Below are 16,667 nucleotides of genomic sequence, written 5' to 3'. Positions count from 1 at the left end.
AGGTCTTTTGTTCAATAGTTCATGTCCAAAGACCTCCTGAGGTTTCAAACTGTGCTACTGAACCTGATCAAACCGGTACAATATGGATGGAGGTAGTCTTCAAACTGTTGGTTCCCACTGTTGTTCATTTAAACGTTGAAAAAATGAAATTCTTTGAAAATCTTGTGTAAGCATTGGTCAAGTCCAACTGGAATAAACCAATATCAGTCTTCAAAATGAGCCACTCTGCATAAACAGGAAAGTTCATATACTGTTAATAAGATTTTGGTAGATACTAGTCATAGTTGATAAATAGCGTGAAAAATTAAAGGCTACAAACTTGAGTCTTCCAAAGTGGCTAGTGACTACATCATTTCATTCTGGTCTGTCCCCCTTGAGATGACTTTGTTTAAAAATAGCTTTTAAAACTTTATCTTTTTCCAGAGTTCAAACTCCTCTGGTAGCATCATAAAGTGGGGAGCACAGATATGAAAACTCTCAAAGTCTTCAGTAATTTTGGAAAATCTTGTTCATATTACATAAAAATTATTAAAATTTTAAATTATTTATATCATGCTTTTGAAATAATACAACATCACTTGAAAGCCAGTGATAGCTGTATGTTTCACTTGTCTTCAATATAATATTTCCATCCATTGATTGGGCCATCTCTGTCAATGGCAATGTTCAGGTGAGCCACTTCCTGACAGAAGAAGTACACATTTATTAAGAAAAGCAATCCATTCTCCTTTTTGCTTTTTCAAACTTGAATTTTGAAGACGTTTTGTAAATGTCTGTATTTTATGTTACTCATTTTTCCCCTTAGTGCTTATGCTTTCTGTAATAAAAAAGGAAGCATATTTCCTCTGAAGAGATAAATAAGGAATTCTGCATAATTCTAGGTGTCTCAGATATTAATTTGATGAACATTTAATTGCATCACAAGAGCTATTGGGTGAAATTAAATTACAAACAGATGGAAGGAGAAAATGCATTTTTAGAAAGAAACTGAGGTATCTTCAAGTGCTTCAAATGCTCCCCAAGGCACCCTACATTGTTCATGCTCCAGAGAATGGAGGTGCCAGAACACCACTTGATAGAACACTTTCAGCACAAAGGAACCTGACTTCACTATCTACACAACCTTTTTCATCTGTAGGATGCATATGTATATATGGCCACGTTCCCTGTCTCCTCAACCCATTGGGTCTCACAGTTTACCCACACTTGATGTGTCCCTGTTCCCTGATGCGGTGCCATTCTGCTGCAGAATACTATCCCGTATTCTTGTTGCTCCCCATATTCATGCTTCAGGCACTGCTGACAAGTCAGTGAAACAAAAAGCTGATAAATTTGGTGCATCCTTCATTTCCTATTGGCATAAGTCCTGTGGATTAGCTTAGATACAGTGTTATGTAAATACGGTTTCTAATAACAGACTAAGCACACATGTGAAGTTTAGAATTTGAGTGGAGAGCACAGTGCCCGTGAAAGGTGATGGTTTTACATTTTGTGAGTGCTGGATGAAAAAAAAAATCAGAAAAATCAGTTGTGCTAAAAAGGATCACAACACCAGATCTGAAAACAGAATGAAATATTAATGCATGAAATACAGATTTTAAATTGTGAAAAGTGGAGATGTAATGCAACTTTAACTGCAGAATTGCCGCTGCTGGCTTCATAAAATACATCACATAAACAGCTGTTAATCTGTTCACTGTTTGTCTCTTAACATTCATTTGTTTAGTAATCAGTTCTCATTTGTTCTGCATATGGTACAGCTTCCCTTTTATAGCAGCTCCATTTAATGAACAATTGGAGGCACAAAAGTATTACAGAAATTACTGTTCAACTATTCTCCCGCATTATTTTTGTATCTGTCACTAAGGACATTTTGAATAAAAGTTAGAAAAAAAGGTCCTTAAATACTGGATAAGGAAGGTGTAGGTGCTCTGTCCTCTTCCTGAACTGGTAATTTTTAGTGGAAGTTCTGGTTACAATGTTTTGCACTCTGCTTAGTTCCTTTAGGCAGTTAATTTTCTCTATTTATACTGTCCATTCCCTTTTGTGATTCACTGACGTCAACATGTCAGATTTGATTCACTCTTCAGCTTTGCTCTGTATCATATTAGAGACCTTTAGGTAATGCACTGAGCAAATATCTTACAGATCTGATAGACTGACTGCATTTAAAGATTCTTAGAAAATGACAATTTACAAGATTTAAAGTTTTGTCAGGTGTTCTGGTTAAATGTAGGGATCAGTGGTCATTAAAGCTGATTTGTATGAAGGTAATTGCCTTCTGCAGTACTTGTATTTAAGTGTATTCATAAATCCTTTTTTAAAAAAATTCTTGTCTTTAACAAGACCATTTTATCCTAGTAAGTATTCTCTGTTATTTATTCATGCTTCAGCCATGTCCTACATCCTGAACTGAATGATAAAACACAGCACAAGCTTTTGTTTATAGGAAACTATAGGTGAGAATATAGCTCTGTGGTGAAACTTTGCTAGCATTAAGGGCATGATGACGAAAAGGGCAAATGCCCTTGTATTGGACAGTCCCTTGTCCTTGATCAGTCTTCACTAGTGGCCTTGACCTGCAGCTCTTGCGAGGAGTCTGCAAGTCTGTCAAGTGCAGCAGTGAGCAGAGGAGAAGGGCTGTTCATTTGAACTGACTGCTTGGATCAGATGCCTCTCCAGAAAAGGGAAATTTCCAGTCAGTTCCCTCCGATTCAGCCACAATGCCAGGTGGGTTGGGGAGATGATTAAAGAAAGAAACAAGTAATTGCCTAAATATGGTGAACATTTTACAGATTGCACAGTGTAAATAATTTGGACATCCTGTTTTCATATGGTTGATGAAGGAAAATAGCTGCAAGTGAGTTTGATATGTGTCACCAGGCACGTAAATAGATAGATGTGATAAATTGGCATTATATGTGCAAATGCTCTGTGGGGAGAAATATATAAATGACGATAGGATATTTTAGAAGGGGTCTCAGGTATTTCTGCAAGGCATTTTTATTGAAAAAAGCTTAGTTGTGAGAGAAATGTGCTTTTTTCTAAATTTAACCCTACTAACAGTTTACCACCTTTTTGTGTCTGTGTCTTTTTCTCTTCTAGTGCCACCTTGGGCCTTAATAGCCATAGCCATAGTTGCAGTCTTATTAATCCTCACCTGCTGCTTTTGTCTCTGTAAGAAATGCTTGTTCAAAAAGAAGAACAAGAAGAAGGGAAAGGAGAAGGGAGGGAAGAATGCTATTAATATGAAAGATGTTAAAGATTTAGGGAAAACCATGAAAGACCAGGTAAAGTACCTCTGCTTTTCTCTAAATTTTGAGTTGCATTTATAAGTTTCTGTTTGATGCATCTAGAAAAAGTTGGGCTTGTTGTCCCAGTAGCAGCTCTGTGAAGAGGGAACTGATTGACAGCATGTTCTTGATGTTACCACAACATGCGTTGTGGCGTCACTGATGAAGCAGTCAGCAAATTTCCCTGCTCTGATTAAAAAAAACCCTGAGCAGGTATCTGGAAGGGGCAAGTTTATCAAAGGTATCCTGCAAAATGAAGCAAATGTGTGCAACTTTTACTACTGTGACTTTTACCAGGACTTAGTACAGTGTTTGTACATCTTAATAATGGTATTTCTGAGGTTACATGAGTAGCTCTGAACTCTAAATCTTTTTACATGAAATTTCATCTGAGAAGGAAACAATAGCATAGAAGAAAAAATGAGAGTCATAGAAACAAGGGAAAACACCCAAAAAGGAAAAGCACAGGGACATTAAACAGAGTGATGTTTGGAGAATTCATTTTGTACTAGAAAGAAGGAGATTAAAGATATCAGGCCATACTCAGATCTGTAAGTCAAGTGACTAACTTGGAGGAGAAGATTAGTATAATGCCCTTTGAGAGCAGCATCATTTTAATAAAGGCAGAAAAATTTGTCCTTCAGTTCTGCTTCATGCAAGAGAAGCAGAAGGTTGCAGGACCTAATACTCAGGGCCACAGACTTGACTAATATGTTCCTGAAAGAAAATAAAGCTTTTATTGAAAGGGTTTTAGTATTACCTTTTCTGGAGCAAACTGTTGGCAATAAGGAGCAGAATAACAAAATAAATGTGAAGTATACATTTGTCCTCACAGATTTCATAAGCTAAGAAGACAAAGGGCTGTATTTTTCAAACGGGAAGTGCTGAAGAAACCCTTTACAAACCCTTTAAGTTGGAGCCAATAACTGTAAAGATATTGCATAGTCAAATCTGTGCTCCCAAGACTTCTGGTAAAGTTGAGCTAGAGCAGTGCAGGAGCAATTACACAGACAAAAAGAGAGTGAAAAAGCATGGTCAGGAATAGCTGTTCCTTCCACAAGTTGGAATCTAGTGTAGAAGAAAGCTGGACTGAAGGCAGGTTGATTAGAAGTACAAGTCAAAGATGGGAACATGAGGACTGGGGCCAGCTGATCAGAGACAAAACCCAAGAAGAGAGAGCACAGTAGGTAAAGAGACCCATGGAGCAATCCAGAACAAGTGGTGAAATGCCACTGTTCAGTGATGGAACAGCCACCAGTGTGGCTCACCAGCCAGTCTTAAGAGTCCTGGAACAGGTTAGGATGTTTCTCCAGGCATATAGGATTTAGTAGGGGAAGAACAAAGTCAGGAGAGTGGATGAAAAAGTCTTACAAGCCTGATGACAAACTGGTTCACTTGAGGGGAGTCAGAAATGAGCTCAGGTAAGGGGAGGAAAATAATGGAGAAGTTTCAAAGGTCTAGAGCTATCAGAGCTATTTCCAGTTTCAGTTATGAGACAGGAGGATGAAGAGTGAATGTGGAGACCCTTGCATCTGCATTGCAAGTGCAGTACTTCAAGTAGTGCCCTGGCGTGCAGTTTCAGCCTTGGTTCCTCCTGGAGAGAAGATGTTTCATGTGCCACCCTGCTGTTGTGACACCAATACATGACAAATTCATACCTGAAATCAGCCTCCTCAGTACACAAAATCACTAATGTAGATGGAGCTGTTCCAAGGTTAGAAAGATAAGTGAGGCTGAGCTCAAAAAATATCAGAGCAGAAATCTTGAGTTCTCCCTTGAAGAAGGTACTACACTGGGATTTTTTTCTCCATATTATGAATGTGAAACGAATTCCTTCTCTTAAAGCACTTTGATTTAGCATTCATAGATTCCATGTATTTTATTAATAGACTTTGTTCTGAGGTATTTATATTACATAATTGTGAGATATTTACCCCTCAACAATACATGGAAGATCAGATCATCAGTTGTTGGGTTATCCTAAGCTCCTCCAATTGAACCAAGAATAATTTGGATGGAAGAACTGCTTTGATTATGCTTGTGGAAAAATCCCTTGAGAACTTTGTTATGTTCTGCTAATGATAACAAACCTAATACTTTTTCATAGGAGAAATAATGTGTAATTTGTTGATTGATATTTATGTGGAATTTGTTCCATATCATGTAAGGCCATTGTTGTATTAACAATATGGTATTGTGTTTTTAATTATATTCATTAACACCTGGATAAATGACCATGGATTCTTGCAAAATAAATATTTTAAATGCAGAATTACATGATGTAATTAATATTGAGTTACATTTGCATCTTTTTCATGGGAAAAGATGGTAAAATGCTGAATTCTGCTTCTCTTATCTACAAAGAGAGCTCAAACTTTGAAATATTGCACAGATAGGTATCTTAAGATGATACCATTCAAAATATTCTGTATACTAATTTAAACCTACTTTTGCCAAGACATTTTGGGATTTAACTAATATGATTTGTCTTGCACAGTCAAACCTGAAGAGATTAGATTCTCAGTTGATGTAAATTTCAGAACTTTAATAAGTAGATCACCAACTCTCCAGCCAACTCTCTTCATTGTCTGAAGTTTCAAAACCAGACTACTTAAATTAGCACCTCAAATTCATTCCTAGCAGTCTCACAGTGTACAGATTTTGAGTCCTTGGTGTTCAATAAATTTTTCCAACTTAATTCCTAATGCAACATTTTGGCTGTCATTTTTTTCAGTATGACAGATCTCTTATTGTAAGTTAATCTTGACTTAGGAGTGCAAGATTAGTGTTAATATTAATACACGTGGCTGAACTCAGTGCAATACTAAATATAATTCTCCTTCAGTTAAGAGAATTTAAGCACTTTAAAGGCTCTGGCATAAAATAGAAAATGGAATATCAAGAATGCCTTTTAGCTATTCAAAGAAGCAAATTGTTAAAAAGGGTAGTTGAAGAACAAGATGTAAATCTAATGCCATTATAAAGGGCAACATACAGTACCAAATATCTGAAATGCTGTCAAAAAACAAAAAGCTTACTTCAGTCATTGTTAGGCCTGAACCTGCAAGTGCTAATTACCTTCTGCCTTCAACTAAGAGTGCATAATAGCAGTTGATAGGCACTTGGCATCTTGCAGGATCCCCAGGCACACAAAGTTGAAAGGAGTGCCATTTGGTAAATTGAACGCATCAGCTCCTGGAAATATAATTTTTATCTTAATCTGGATTTGTTTGTCAAAGACAACTTCTGACCTACATCTACTCATGCTGACCTGCACATCCGTGCCAAATCATTACAGAGCCATGTAGCTTGACATAGTTGGAGATCCTTTTAACATACAGACTCAGTCAGCTCAAAAGTCACACACGATAGATATTACTGAAAGGAAAATAAAATTTTAGTCTCTGTTAGAATATTTGTGCCTCACAACATCCCTTACCCTGAAAACAACTTCAAATGAGAAACTAAAGATTATGAACAAATGTAGCTGAGGTAGAGTGGGAGATGAGTTGAAAGTAAGGTTAGGTTTTCAGTCTTGAGACCCATTTCCATTGCAGGCAAGGCTTACTTTTTCAAACGGAGTATACAGCTCTACCAAGGACCACTGGGAGGATTAGTATCCTTCTAGGGGAGGCAAATTATTAGTGAATATATTACCGTAAAAAGGTCATTTCTCCATGTTTTTTGCTGATGTTTGTGTGTGGATGTTTTAATTTTTATTTCTTCCTCCTATGTCCTCCTTGTCTATGTTTTGTCTCATGACTGTTCTGGATTGTCACTTGCGGTAGGTTTATTTCGCTATTTGGACGCACCTAGTGTAAAGCTTTCATACTTAGAGTCTTCTGACAGCTCTGTCTCCCTAGCAGAGATGTATATGTAGTAGCTTTGATATACACCCAAGAGGCTGAACTAAATTGATTGGGTATTTTTTGTCTGGGTATGTATTTGGGAGCAGGCTGGAGGAGACTGAAAAGAAAGTTGTCAATTCTTTCTATAGTTAAAATATTAAATCAAACTGTACTAGAAAGCCCAAGTTTAAAATTGATTGGCAAATAAAAATGACTTGCTGGTTTTATTTCCTTTTTTTATAAATGTCACCTTATTAAAAGTAGACAAAAGCAGTGCATATTTTTAATGTCTTAGTTTCTAAGTGTTGCTAAAGTGATTGCTACCACATGGAACTTGCTCTGTGCTCTCACATCATCTCAGTACAGTGCCCACACGTGAAGTTCTTTGTGCTCCATGCCAAACTCTTTTAAGTGGTCTTAGTACAGATTTCTGGTGGGGCAGCCCCTTGACAACTGGCACCACGGTTTTTATGAGATCTTCCCATCACAGTTTTCATCTTTATAACTTTCCAATCTCTGTTAATGCCCCCGACGGTTCTCATTACTCTTTTCTTCAGGGCAAAAAAAAAGTCCCTGAACACCCAGCTCTAGAGACACTGTAATAGTTGCTGATTTATTGGTTCTGTATTTAATGCGTTGGTACAGCAAAATTCTTACTTAAGCTCAGCATGTGAGCTAAGGAAAAGAATAGACATAATGATCTCAATCATGAACAGTGGCACTGAGGACTCACTAAAATTCAGCCCTGTTGCTTGGAGAATAGTTGTGCTCTGAACATTTTATTAGGTCACAAAGCATTTGTGGAAACGGAGATTTAATAGGTCAGCCTTTCTCATTGTATAAGGCTAAAACACTGTCACTAGTGAAAGATTTTTGGCTTACAATGAATGAGTCTTTTAGGTGAAATAGGATATTTGGGATTAGGTATATGTACTACAGCCTGGAGTATGAGGAGTATATTCTTGGCTCTGCTACTGACTTACTGTGGCCTTCAGTTAGCCACGTGACTTCTCTGTATGTTTTTTTCCTTTACACAGGCTTTTCTTTTACATCAGGGTTATGTACTAACTTAATCAGAGTATTCTGCTTAATGTTCCTCTATTAGTAGCAGGTGTTATGAAGTGACATGGCAGTGAGACCTGCAATTGTTCTGAGACGAACTTCGACATACAGTGGATTGCTTAGACTAATTCACCTTGTGATTCGAGCTGTTGATCAGCAAACACCCTTGTCCTCATGGAGACAAAATACTTAAGGAACAAGCTTTTTAATGTTAGCTGCTTGAAATATTTCAAAGTAGTGTGCATTTACTCGGCAGCATGAAGATGATAGCCAAAATTAAGTCAGTAAAACCCAAACTGACATCTAGAGAGCCTGGATTTCACTCAAATGAGCTCAAGACTTTATTGCCAGAAATAATCCAAGAGCGTCTTTCTGAGAGACAGGAGCTCTTTTGCTGGCAATGGTCTTTTCTTCTGCAATGTTTGCTTGTCTGCATGTTTGTTTGCCCAGTTGAATGCCTAGAGAATAGAGAGTGTGTTTATTCCACCGTACCACCTATCTTGGTATCAGCATGCCAGTTCCCATTTGTTGGCATCTTCAGCCCATGGTGACATTAATGCTTGCTGTGGCTGATCCACAAAGCAATGAGACAGTCTAATTCACACTCAGGGAGACCACGTGTTCTGCAGAGCCCCTGCAGTGTAGAAAGTTAGCCAGAAACAATGGGGACAAGTCTTACAGAGGAAACAAGCCCAGTACATATACTGTGGCAGTCAAAATGAATTGACTGAGTCCCATTTGTACATTAATTCAGTCTCAGGCTTGACCAATTGTCCTGCTTTTTCACCTGCCTCAGAAGATGACCATACAGTATGCATAAAACTTCCTGAAAAATCTGAAAATTACGTGTTTATGAAGATAAAATGTTTTAGATGAGTGTTTGTGTTCTGCAGACAGGTTTTCTCTAAAACTCTTTTGAAACTTTGATTTTTATTAGACTTCAGAAGCCTGAAAATATGGAAGCAATAGCTTTGAGACACAAGGTTTGGCTTATTTGCATTCCTGTCTCTTCTCTCAGTCACTGCCAAGAAAACATAGGATCTTGCTTTTTGTGCATCGTCTTTGTTTTTTTCTCCTTTGTTTAACCATTTTTTTCTGTAAAGTAGTTCATTTATTACTTCTGTTGTAATCTATTGTCCTCTTAGGATGACATGATGATACAGATCCTACTCGTTTTCTTACATCTCTTGTTTCCTATACTGAAGATCTGAAGGAAGCTTCTGTTGTCAAGGATATTTCTTGTGTTCTCTTGATCAACTGACCAAATTTTGAGTTCTTTATTCAAGACCAGAGTTTGCAGGCTCCTAATGAGTGGCATCTAGGAAGTATGCAATTAGTTCCTAAATTAAGTGATTTGATTCATGCTCTTGAGATGTTTTCCTATATCCACAGACTGTATGGAGAACTAAACTCCTACACTAAGTGTCTGAAGTTAGTGGGTATGCATAACCTACAATAGGAACAGCAGTTTGTATCAATGAGGTATGCATTTCAAATGTATATGTGTACATTTCAATGAGGTATACATTTCAAAAAAGTAAAATTCAAAATTAAATATATGGGAATATTTAGTTGTTTACTTTTTAAGCAAAGGTATTTACTCTTTACAAAATGATGAATAATAAATAGGAATAGCAAAATAACTTTCAAGTATGAGAATATGAGATACTTGATAAAATCCTATTTAGAGCACAGTCGGAGGATTATCTTATCTCTTTTTAAGGAACTAAGCCAAAAAAACAGATCTGTGTCAACTTCTTCTCCATAGATTAATGTGGCGCTCAGTAAATCATGTCTAGCTATATTTAGGTTAATTTTCACTGTTAAATAGATGTGGTCCTACTTATATAGTGTGACAGATTTCTCAAACAGAAATGAATGTAGTATTCTGAGTGGTCCTCCCATGTCCAGGAGCCAGCTCTGTCCCAAAGCATGCTTCCATCTGGCCTGCTGCCATTCGTTTGGGGAGGATGAAGAACAATTGATGGAGCAGCATGCACTGGCCAAGCAGCCCAAAGCTGCCTCCCACTCACAGCCTGCTGCTCAGCACAACCCAGCACTGCCTGCCATATGGAAAGTGGGGGCAGAGCATGGCAGTGTGCTTGCAGAAGTGCTTACTTCTTTTAGTTCATCCACATGGGCCCTGCATTCAAAGCAGAGCCCTGACCCACAGGGTGAACTTCCAAAATAGGCTCCCAGGCTGAGATCAGCTTCATCTTTTTTCCACAAGTAAAACAGGTTGATTTGTGAGCTTAACAGCTCTGACTTAAATGTATGGATTCTTATTTTAAATTGAACAACTCCAGCATTTTCTGTATTCTTGTATTGCACCAGAATAAGTTGGTATTTTAGAACTCAAACAATTCAATAAGCTTTTAAGGTGAAAATGCTGACCTCCTGTCATAGGGCTCCTAAAGAAAGAAAGCCTTTTGAGTAACCCAACAGACCATTTGAAAACTGGATAACAAGCAAGGAAGTAATGTCAAGGCATCACACACTGAACCCGGCAGGGTTTTGCTCATTCTGCGCATCAGTGTGGCCCACTGCTGATGTGTGAGGCCAACATTCTTACAGCAGTAATGGCCAAGTGGATTTCACAGTGACCAAAGCCTGGCTCAGCCACTGGAAACCCAGGCACAACATGCTCCTTAAATTAATTCATGGAGAGAAAGCAGATGCTGAATGAATGAAATACTGTCTTTCCTTCTGAGGGACTCTGATAGAGAACATGTTACAATTGCAGGTTTTTCTGCTTTGTGATAGGGCATCAGATAGGAATTTTTAAAGGCTTTTATTTTCCCTTGGGTTAAAAATTGTCCAGATTAGAATTATGGTGTTCTTGAATGTGAAAGAAATTGATGAGGTGCACCACCATTAGTGGAAATGCAGTCATTCCTAAGTGTGGAGGAAAAATTGTCTTTCCAATAAATTCTTTGTTGGACGTGGCACAGAACATTCTTGCTACAAAATCATATTGTTTTCTTCTATTCAGCTCAGCAGGCGCCGCACAAGCCTGAGGACTGGGCATCATTCACGTTAAAAAAATACCCCCTTCACCATGTCAACTGAAGGAATGATGGATCGGGCAGGCAGAGATGGAACTCAGGACAGTAGCATGCACCATGCAACTAACAAACTTACAGACTGCAATCAGTGTTTTGTTTTTCTTCACAGTGTCTCTCTTGCTTACTGGTAACATTTCCTTAAAGGAATGGAAGGAACCCTAAAATCTCTGTTAATGAAAACATTTCTTTACATATAGCGGTGAAAGACAACTTTGTATTTTAAATAGTTTGTGACATGAACTAGTCATTAACTAGACATGAGTATGATAACTGAGACCAGAATCAAAGTGCAAAGTACACCATCGTGGGTCTTTGCATCCTCCTGGTGATTCAGTTGTGATTGTGGCCTCTACCTCTCTCTACAGGACAAGGAAGTACACTTGCTTCCCCAGCAGCTTTGTTACATGAGTCTCCTACTACTTTGCTTTCCCAAAGCTTCTTCACTTCTGGAATCTGGAAGCAACCAACAGAACCTCTCATTCTCTATGCATAATTTGGGGAGAGATTAAGAAAGTGTACATAAAGTTGGCTTTGCACCAGAATCTTTTGTGGATTTTGGTGGAAAGCAGTGGACGAGGTGATCAGTGGCGAGGTGCAGGGGCTTTGGTGGAACTGAACTGGAAGCAAGGAATGTTTGCAGTGCCAGGAGGCAGTGTCACTGGAGAGGCTTTGGTCAGCTAGGGGAACAAAAGGGTGTGAAACCCAGGAATGTAAAAACCCACTGAAGGGTGTGGATTTTGCAGAGCTGCAGTTACAAGCGGTTCTGGCTTTTCTTTCCTTTTTTTAATGCAAAAGATGCATCTACAAAAAAAATTGGAAATGAAGCATTTCCTTTAACAACTCAGAAGTGAAGAGGAGGCTGCAAAACCACGCTTAATTATATTGCGGAAATAAAGAACCAACAGCAGTTGGAACAGTGGATCCCAGCTTGCTGTAATTTAGCCCTTTTTGTTGTAACAATCACTGCAGAGTAGATGAGCTTAAAAACAATTAACAAGGCACAGAAAATAAAATCCTGATGCTATATGTAGATTTATGTCTGGACTCTTGGTTAGAACTAGTTCACATAGTTCATTCAAATAAGGTTTGAGAGGTTGCTCAAAAATTGATTTTGTCTTACAGGTCTAAGAAAACATTTACTGTATAGTGCGTGGCTCTCTTAAGATCCCTGGCACAAAGTAGTGTTTCTCACTTGCTGATTTCATTAGATGCAGATGTATGACCTCTTAATGGTTGTACTGGATTAACACTTTTTTTTGGACATTCCTACACCTGCTTACATATAAGTCTACATTTTTCAGATACTTACACACATCTGAAAGGCTATAGATGTTTCATTGCTGTGTGTTCCTGTGCATATGTTATGCAGAAATGAATAAACCACTTGAGTGAAATTCACAGTCATCCAAAATTAGAAAAGATAAACCTGTTCTCCAGCACAATGCAATAATGCTTTCCCTGTTGCATAATTCACCAAAAAAGCATTTAAAATGTTACAAAGTTAAAAGAAATACTAGGAAAGGCACAGTTTACTTTTGTCTGCATCTAAATCCAGGCTTTCTGGTTACAGTTTATCAGTTGAAGAGGCTTGAGGAAAAAAGCTGGTTTATAATTAAAAATATTTTATCATTTCTAAAACAAATAAAATATAGCTGCTTATTTTGATTGTAGCAATACATCCATAAGATACAATATAGTGTGATACAGTATGCTATAAATTGAGGGTTGCAGTACTGTTCCATTAAATATTGATCTTTCAGAGAATCTCAATACAAAATTAAAATCCCTTTGGGGTGTTTCATGACTTTGAAGCAATCAAATTCTTCTTCTTCTTTCAAACTCAGCAGATTAACATGAGAAACTCCTGTTTCCTTTGACTCAGCTTCTCTTTCTTGAAGCATTGGCCTGTAGTCTGAAAGCAAATTCCTTCTCTTGACAGTGAAAACTATTGTTTACAGACTGCTATAGAGATAATAATTTGTCATTTCTTCTCTCCCCCCATGCCACAACCTTGTTCATATCCAAACACTATTTCTTTCTTAGTGTTTTTCTTAGTGGTTCAGTGTTTCTGAGTCAAGGTCAAGAAGAATCATGTATCTCCTCAGCTGATGTCAGTAATGTGCAGTGTTTTCCATCTCCCCTGGAAATAGCTTTCACCTTCAATAGGCTTCTCATAACCTGTGGAGAAGAGTTTCTCAGCCATACAGTGTTTTCTGCCTGCACTTCAAAACTCCCTCGAAAGAGGGATGTTAGCTTTCCATATACATGCCATAGGCAAAATAAGAACTTTTTTCACATTGAGTTGCCCACAGCTCCATCGTCTCCTGGAATGATCAGCTTTTCAGAAGAGTGTAGATATATAACTATGGCCTTGATGCAGCAATTAGAAATTCCTCATACCTAGAAATTATCATATAAGGTTCTTTTCCCATTCTCACTTTTATCCCTGAGGAATGGCCGTGTGATGTTTCCTCTCTAACAAAATCCAGGTCAAAAGTAGATGAAACAGCAGAAAGTCCAGTATTTATCCCAGAAAAAATAATATTCTGGAGCTGTGTATCAGTCTTTTATCCTCTTGAAGGACAATACTGCAGTCATGCGGAGCAGTGGATCTTGGAGTTAACATCCCATCCTGACTTAACTGCTTCATATTGTCTCCAGGCTCAGATAAATGTGGTTGCTCCAGTTGGACTGAGTCACATCTTTTTTTATGATCACAAAACCTTAAGTTTATTTTTATTACCAATGAAAACAAGGGCGTTTGGCATAAGTACATCACTCCATATCCTGAAAGTTCCACGTATGGTCTGTCAAAGAGCCTGTCAGTTTTCAAGTGTCACACTTCTTGTTGTACTGACAAAAATGTTGTGCTGCAGTCAGGGAACTTGCTAGCAGCTCAGCGATTAAAATGTCTCAAACTAAATTTCATTTCAGGCAGTTCAGCCCTTCCAAATAAAAATTGTTTAGTTCAAAAAGTATTACTCTTCCAACTACGGCCATGCCACTCTGATGCCCAATCCCATCAGATCTCAGAAGCTAAGCAGGATCAGCCTCTGTTAGTACTTGGATGGGAGACCTCCTGGGAATACCAGGGGCTGTAGGTTCTAGTCCCGAGGACTTCACTGTCACTGTCCAAGCTCGCTCAGCCCTGACAGATGAGCCTTAGGAGTTAAAGGGTGGGGCCAGTTCTGCACATGCTGTACCTCACCTAAAGAATCTGCTGCACAGGCTGGAAGGGCACACCCACGTGAGTAGAGCCCTTCCCAAATCTTTGTTCACAAAGCCTAGCCATGATGATGATTACTCTTCCAATCTCACAGGTGATTCTCATCCACTACCAGCCTTTCCCACCAGTCTCCTCCAGGTACACTGTAATCTGTGTTCCTGGTAAGAAGTCGGTTCCTCAGCTCACATAAATCAATCTTGTTGCATTGATTTCAGTTGAGCTATGCCAGCAGAATTTCTTGCTTGTTTCAAAGAGTAGAGAAATAATTGCTTAATACCATACAGTTTTTAGTCTGACTTCTGAAAAACAGCATTTTCTACTTCAGAGATCAATCTTTCTTCTTACCAGCCCCACACAACTGTTGCACAGCCCCCACTGTGTTCAAGGCTGAGTGAGAAGGTTAATGCTTTCACATTAATTCTTTCTCCAGCCAATATCACCTTGTGTATAGCTACTTTCTGGCCTTGCTATCTATACTTCAGATAGACAATCTGAGTTGCAACCTATCATTTAGAAATGCTGTAAGTTTCTTAAGGCCAAGTCACATTGTGAAAAAGATAAAATAAATCTTATTCTGGCACTTAGTAGTCTTGTTTGTGCAAGCAGAAGCTCCATATAGGCAGAACTTTTATGCAGATAGTTTTATAGACAAGCACACTGTTTACCATAACATGCAAATAACAGTTCTGCAGTTCTGGATAAATGCTCGGTATTGATTCTTTGTTTTCACACTCTTGAATTTACTTTCACTTTTTCCACAATTTTTTGCTATTTATCTTCTCACTTTTGCCTATTTTTCCAGTTTTTACTCAGGTAAGAATCTGCTGGAATAAGATCTACATAGTTAGTTATCATTCATATGGTTTAATAATTGTATGAATTACCTTTTCCACAGTGCAAATACTTTTGCTTTCTGGTACAGAAAAGAAAATTATATCATTTAGTATTTTAATTATGTTTAAAATATAAGATAACTGATGTATCCTTTATAAAAACAGGGTTTATGACACAGACAAAGATGTAAGTAGTTCTGTTTTTCTTTGAGTTTGTTTCTAAGCAAACTAAAATCAACTTGCAATCAATTTGGTTCAGCCAAGCTTTATAGCAAGAATGAATAAAATGGAAATTGGTCTCGGGAGGGAGGGAAAAGGAGGAACATGCATTTGCTAATGGCATGGTGGAAACTTTGCTTCCATATTCATTCTAAATAAACATGAAAAATGTTTGGCATATGATTGTAGGAAGAGCTCATCTACAGCACATGCTCTTGATCATAGTAGTCTTACAGAAACGTGTTGCCAAATGCAAACAATTCACAGCATGCACAACCAGGTTTGATGTTGCCAAGATATTCTTAAGTGGAATGAATGCGTGACTTTGCTTATTTAATAGCATGTTTGCCTCCTTGTGCCTCTTTAAGAGCCAGTTTGAGCCCGGAAGAACGTATTTTTACATTGAGATGATATTTTGTTTCTACTTTCAGGTTTTATAACAATAGTTGCTTGTTATAGTCCGAGAAGCTTTCTTCCTACTTCCATTGCTTGCTTGCTGATTTATAACACCTTCCTGAGCAACCCAAAAAGTATAAATATAGATGTAAACTGCATATTTGAATTTCCGCTGTCATGCTTGCTTTTAATGGCTTTTAAGTAGATTTGAGGACAGTATCTATTTAAACTGGTACTTAACAGTTTGCCTCATTTATGAATATCACATTCCTTCTTTCTAGGCTCTTAAGGATGATGATGCTGAGACTGGGTTGACTGATGGGGAAGAGAAGGAAGAACCCAAGGAAGTCGAGAAGCTAGGGAAAATCCAATATTCTTTGGATTATGACTTCCAGAACAATCAGGTTTGAAACAACCAGCCTGTAACACTTCGTTTCTGTGTGTGCAATGGGAGAATGAATACATTTAGTTACAGTAGATATTTATGAAATCTTTGCTGCTTGCACAGAGTAAAGGGAGAAAGCAGGACAGGAGATACATTACAGAGGTACTACTAAATTGGTATTGAATGTAGTTGAAGTTTATATTACACCTTTAATCAAAAACTGAAGACATAGTTTTATTTAATGGTTATTAATAACTTACATTAAGACATCACCAATCAGTGTCTACTGACATTATATTATGGAGTGTGCATGCAGAAACTAAAATGTATCTTCGCCTTC

At 37.9% G+C, this 16,667-nt stretch overlaps 1 protein-coding gene across 3 annotated transcripts in view; it reads left to right on the top strand.

Annotated features, from left to right (window-relative positions):
- Positions 1-16,667, top strand: part of SYT1 (synaptotagmin 1) — a 351,719-nt gene that overhangs the window by 249,266 nt on the left and 85,786 nt on the right. For 2 of the 3 annotated variants that reach the window (XM_071552173.1, XM_071552172.1), the window contains 2 exons: positions 3,106-3,290; positions 16,224-16,346. In XM_071552173.1, the coding sequence (XP_071408274.1) occupies positions 3,106-3,290; positions 16,224-16,346 (308 nt within the window). The remainder of the gene's footprint in view (positions 1-3,105; positions 3,291-16,223; positions 16,347-16,667) is intronic. The other variant, XM_071552174.1, reaches the window with a different exon arrangement.

Source organism: Pithys albifrons, chromosome 3 (genome assembly GCF_047495875.1).
Source record: "Pithys albifrons albifrons isolate INPA30051 chromosome 3, PitAlb_v1, whole genome shotgun sequence".
Taxonomy (NCBI): domain Eukaryota; kingdom Metazoa; phylum Chordata; class Aves; order Passeriformes; family Thamnophilidae; genus Pithys; species Pithys albifrons.
Note: the sequence above shows the minus strand (reverse complement) of the source record. Positions and strands in the feature narration are given on the sequence as shown.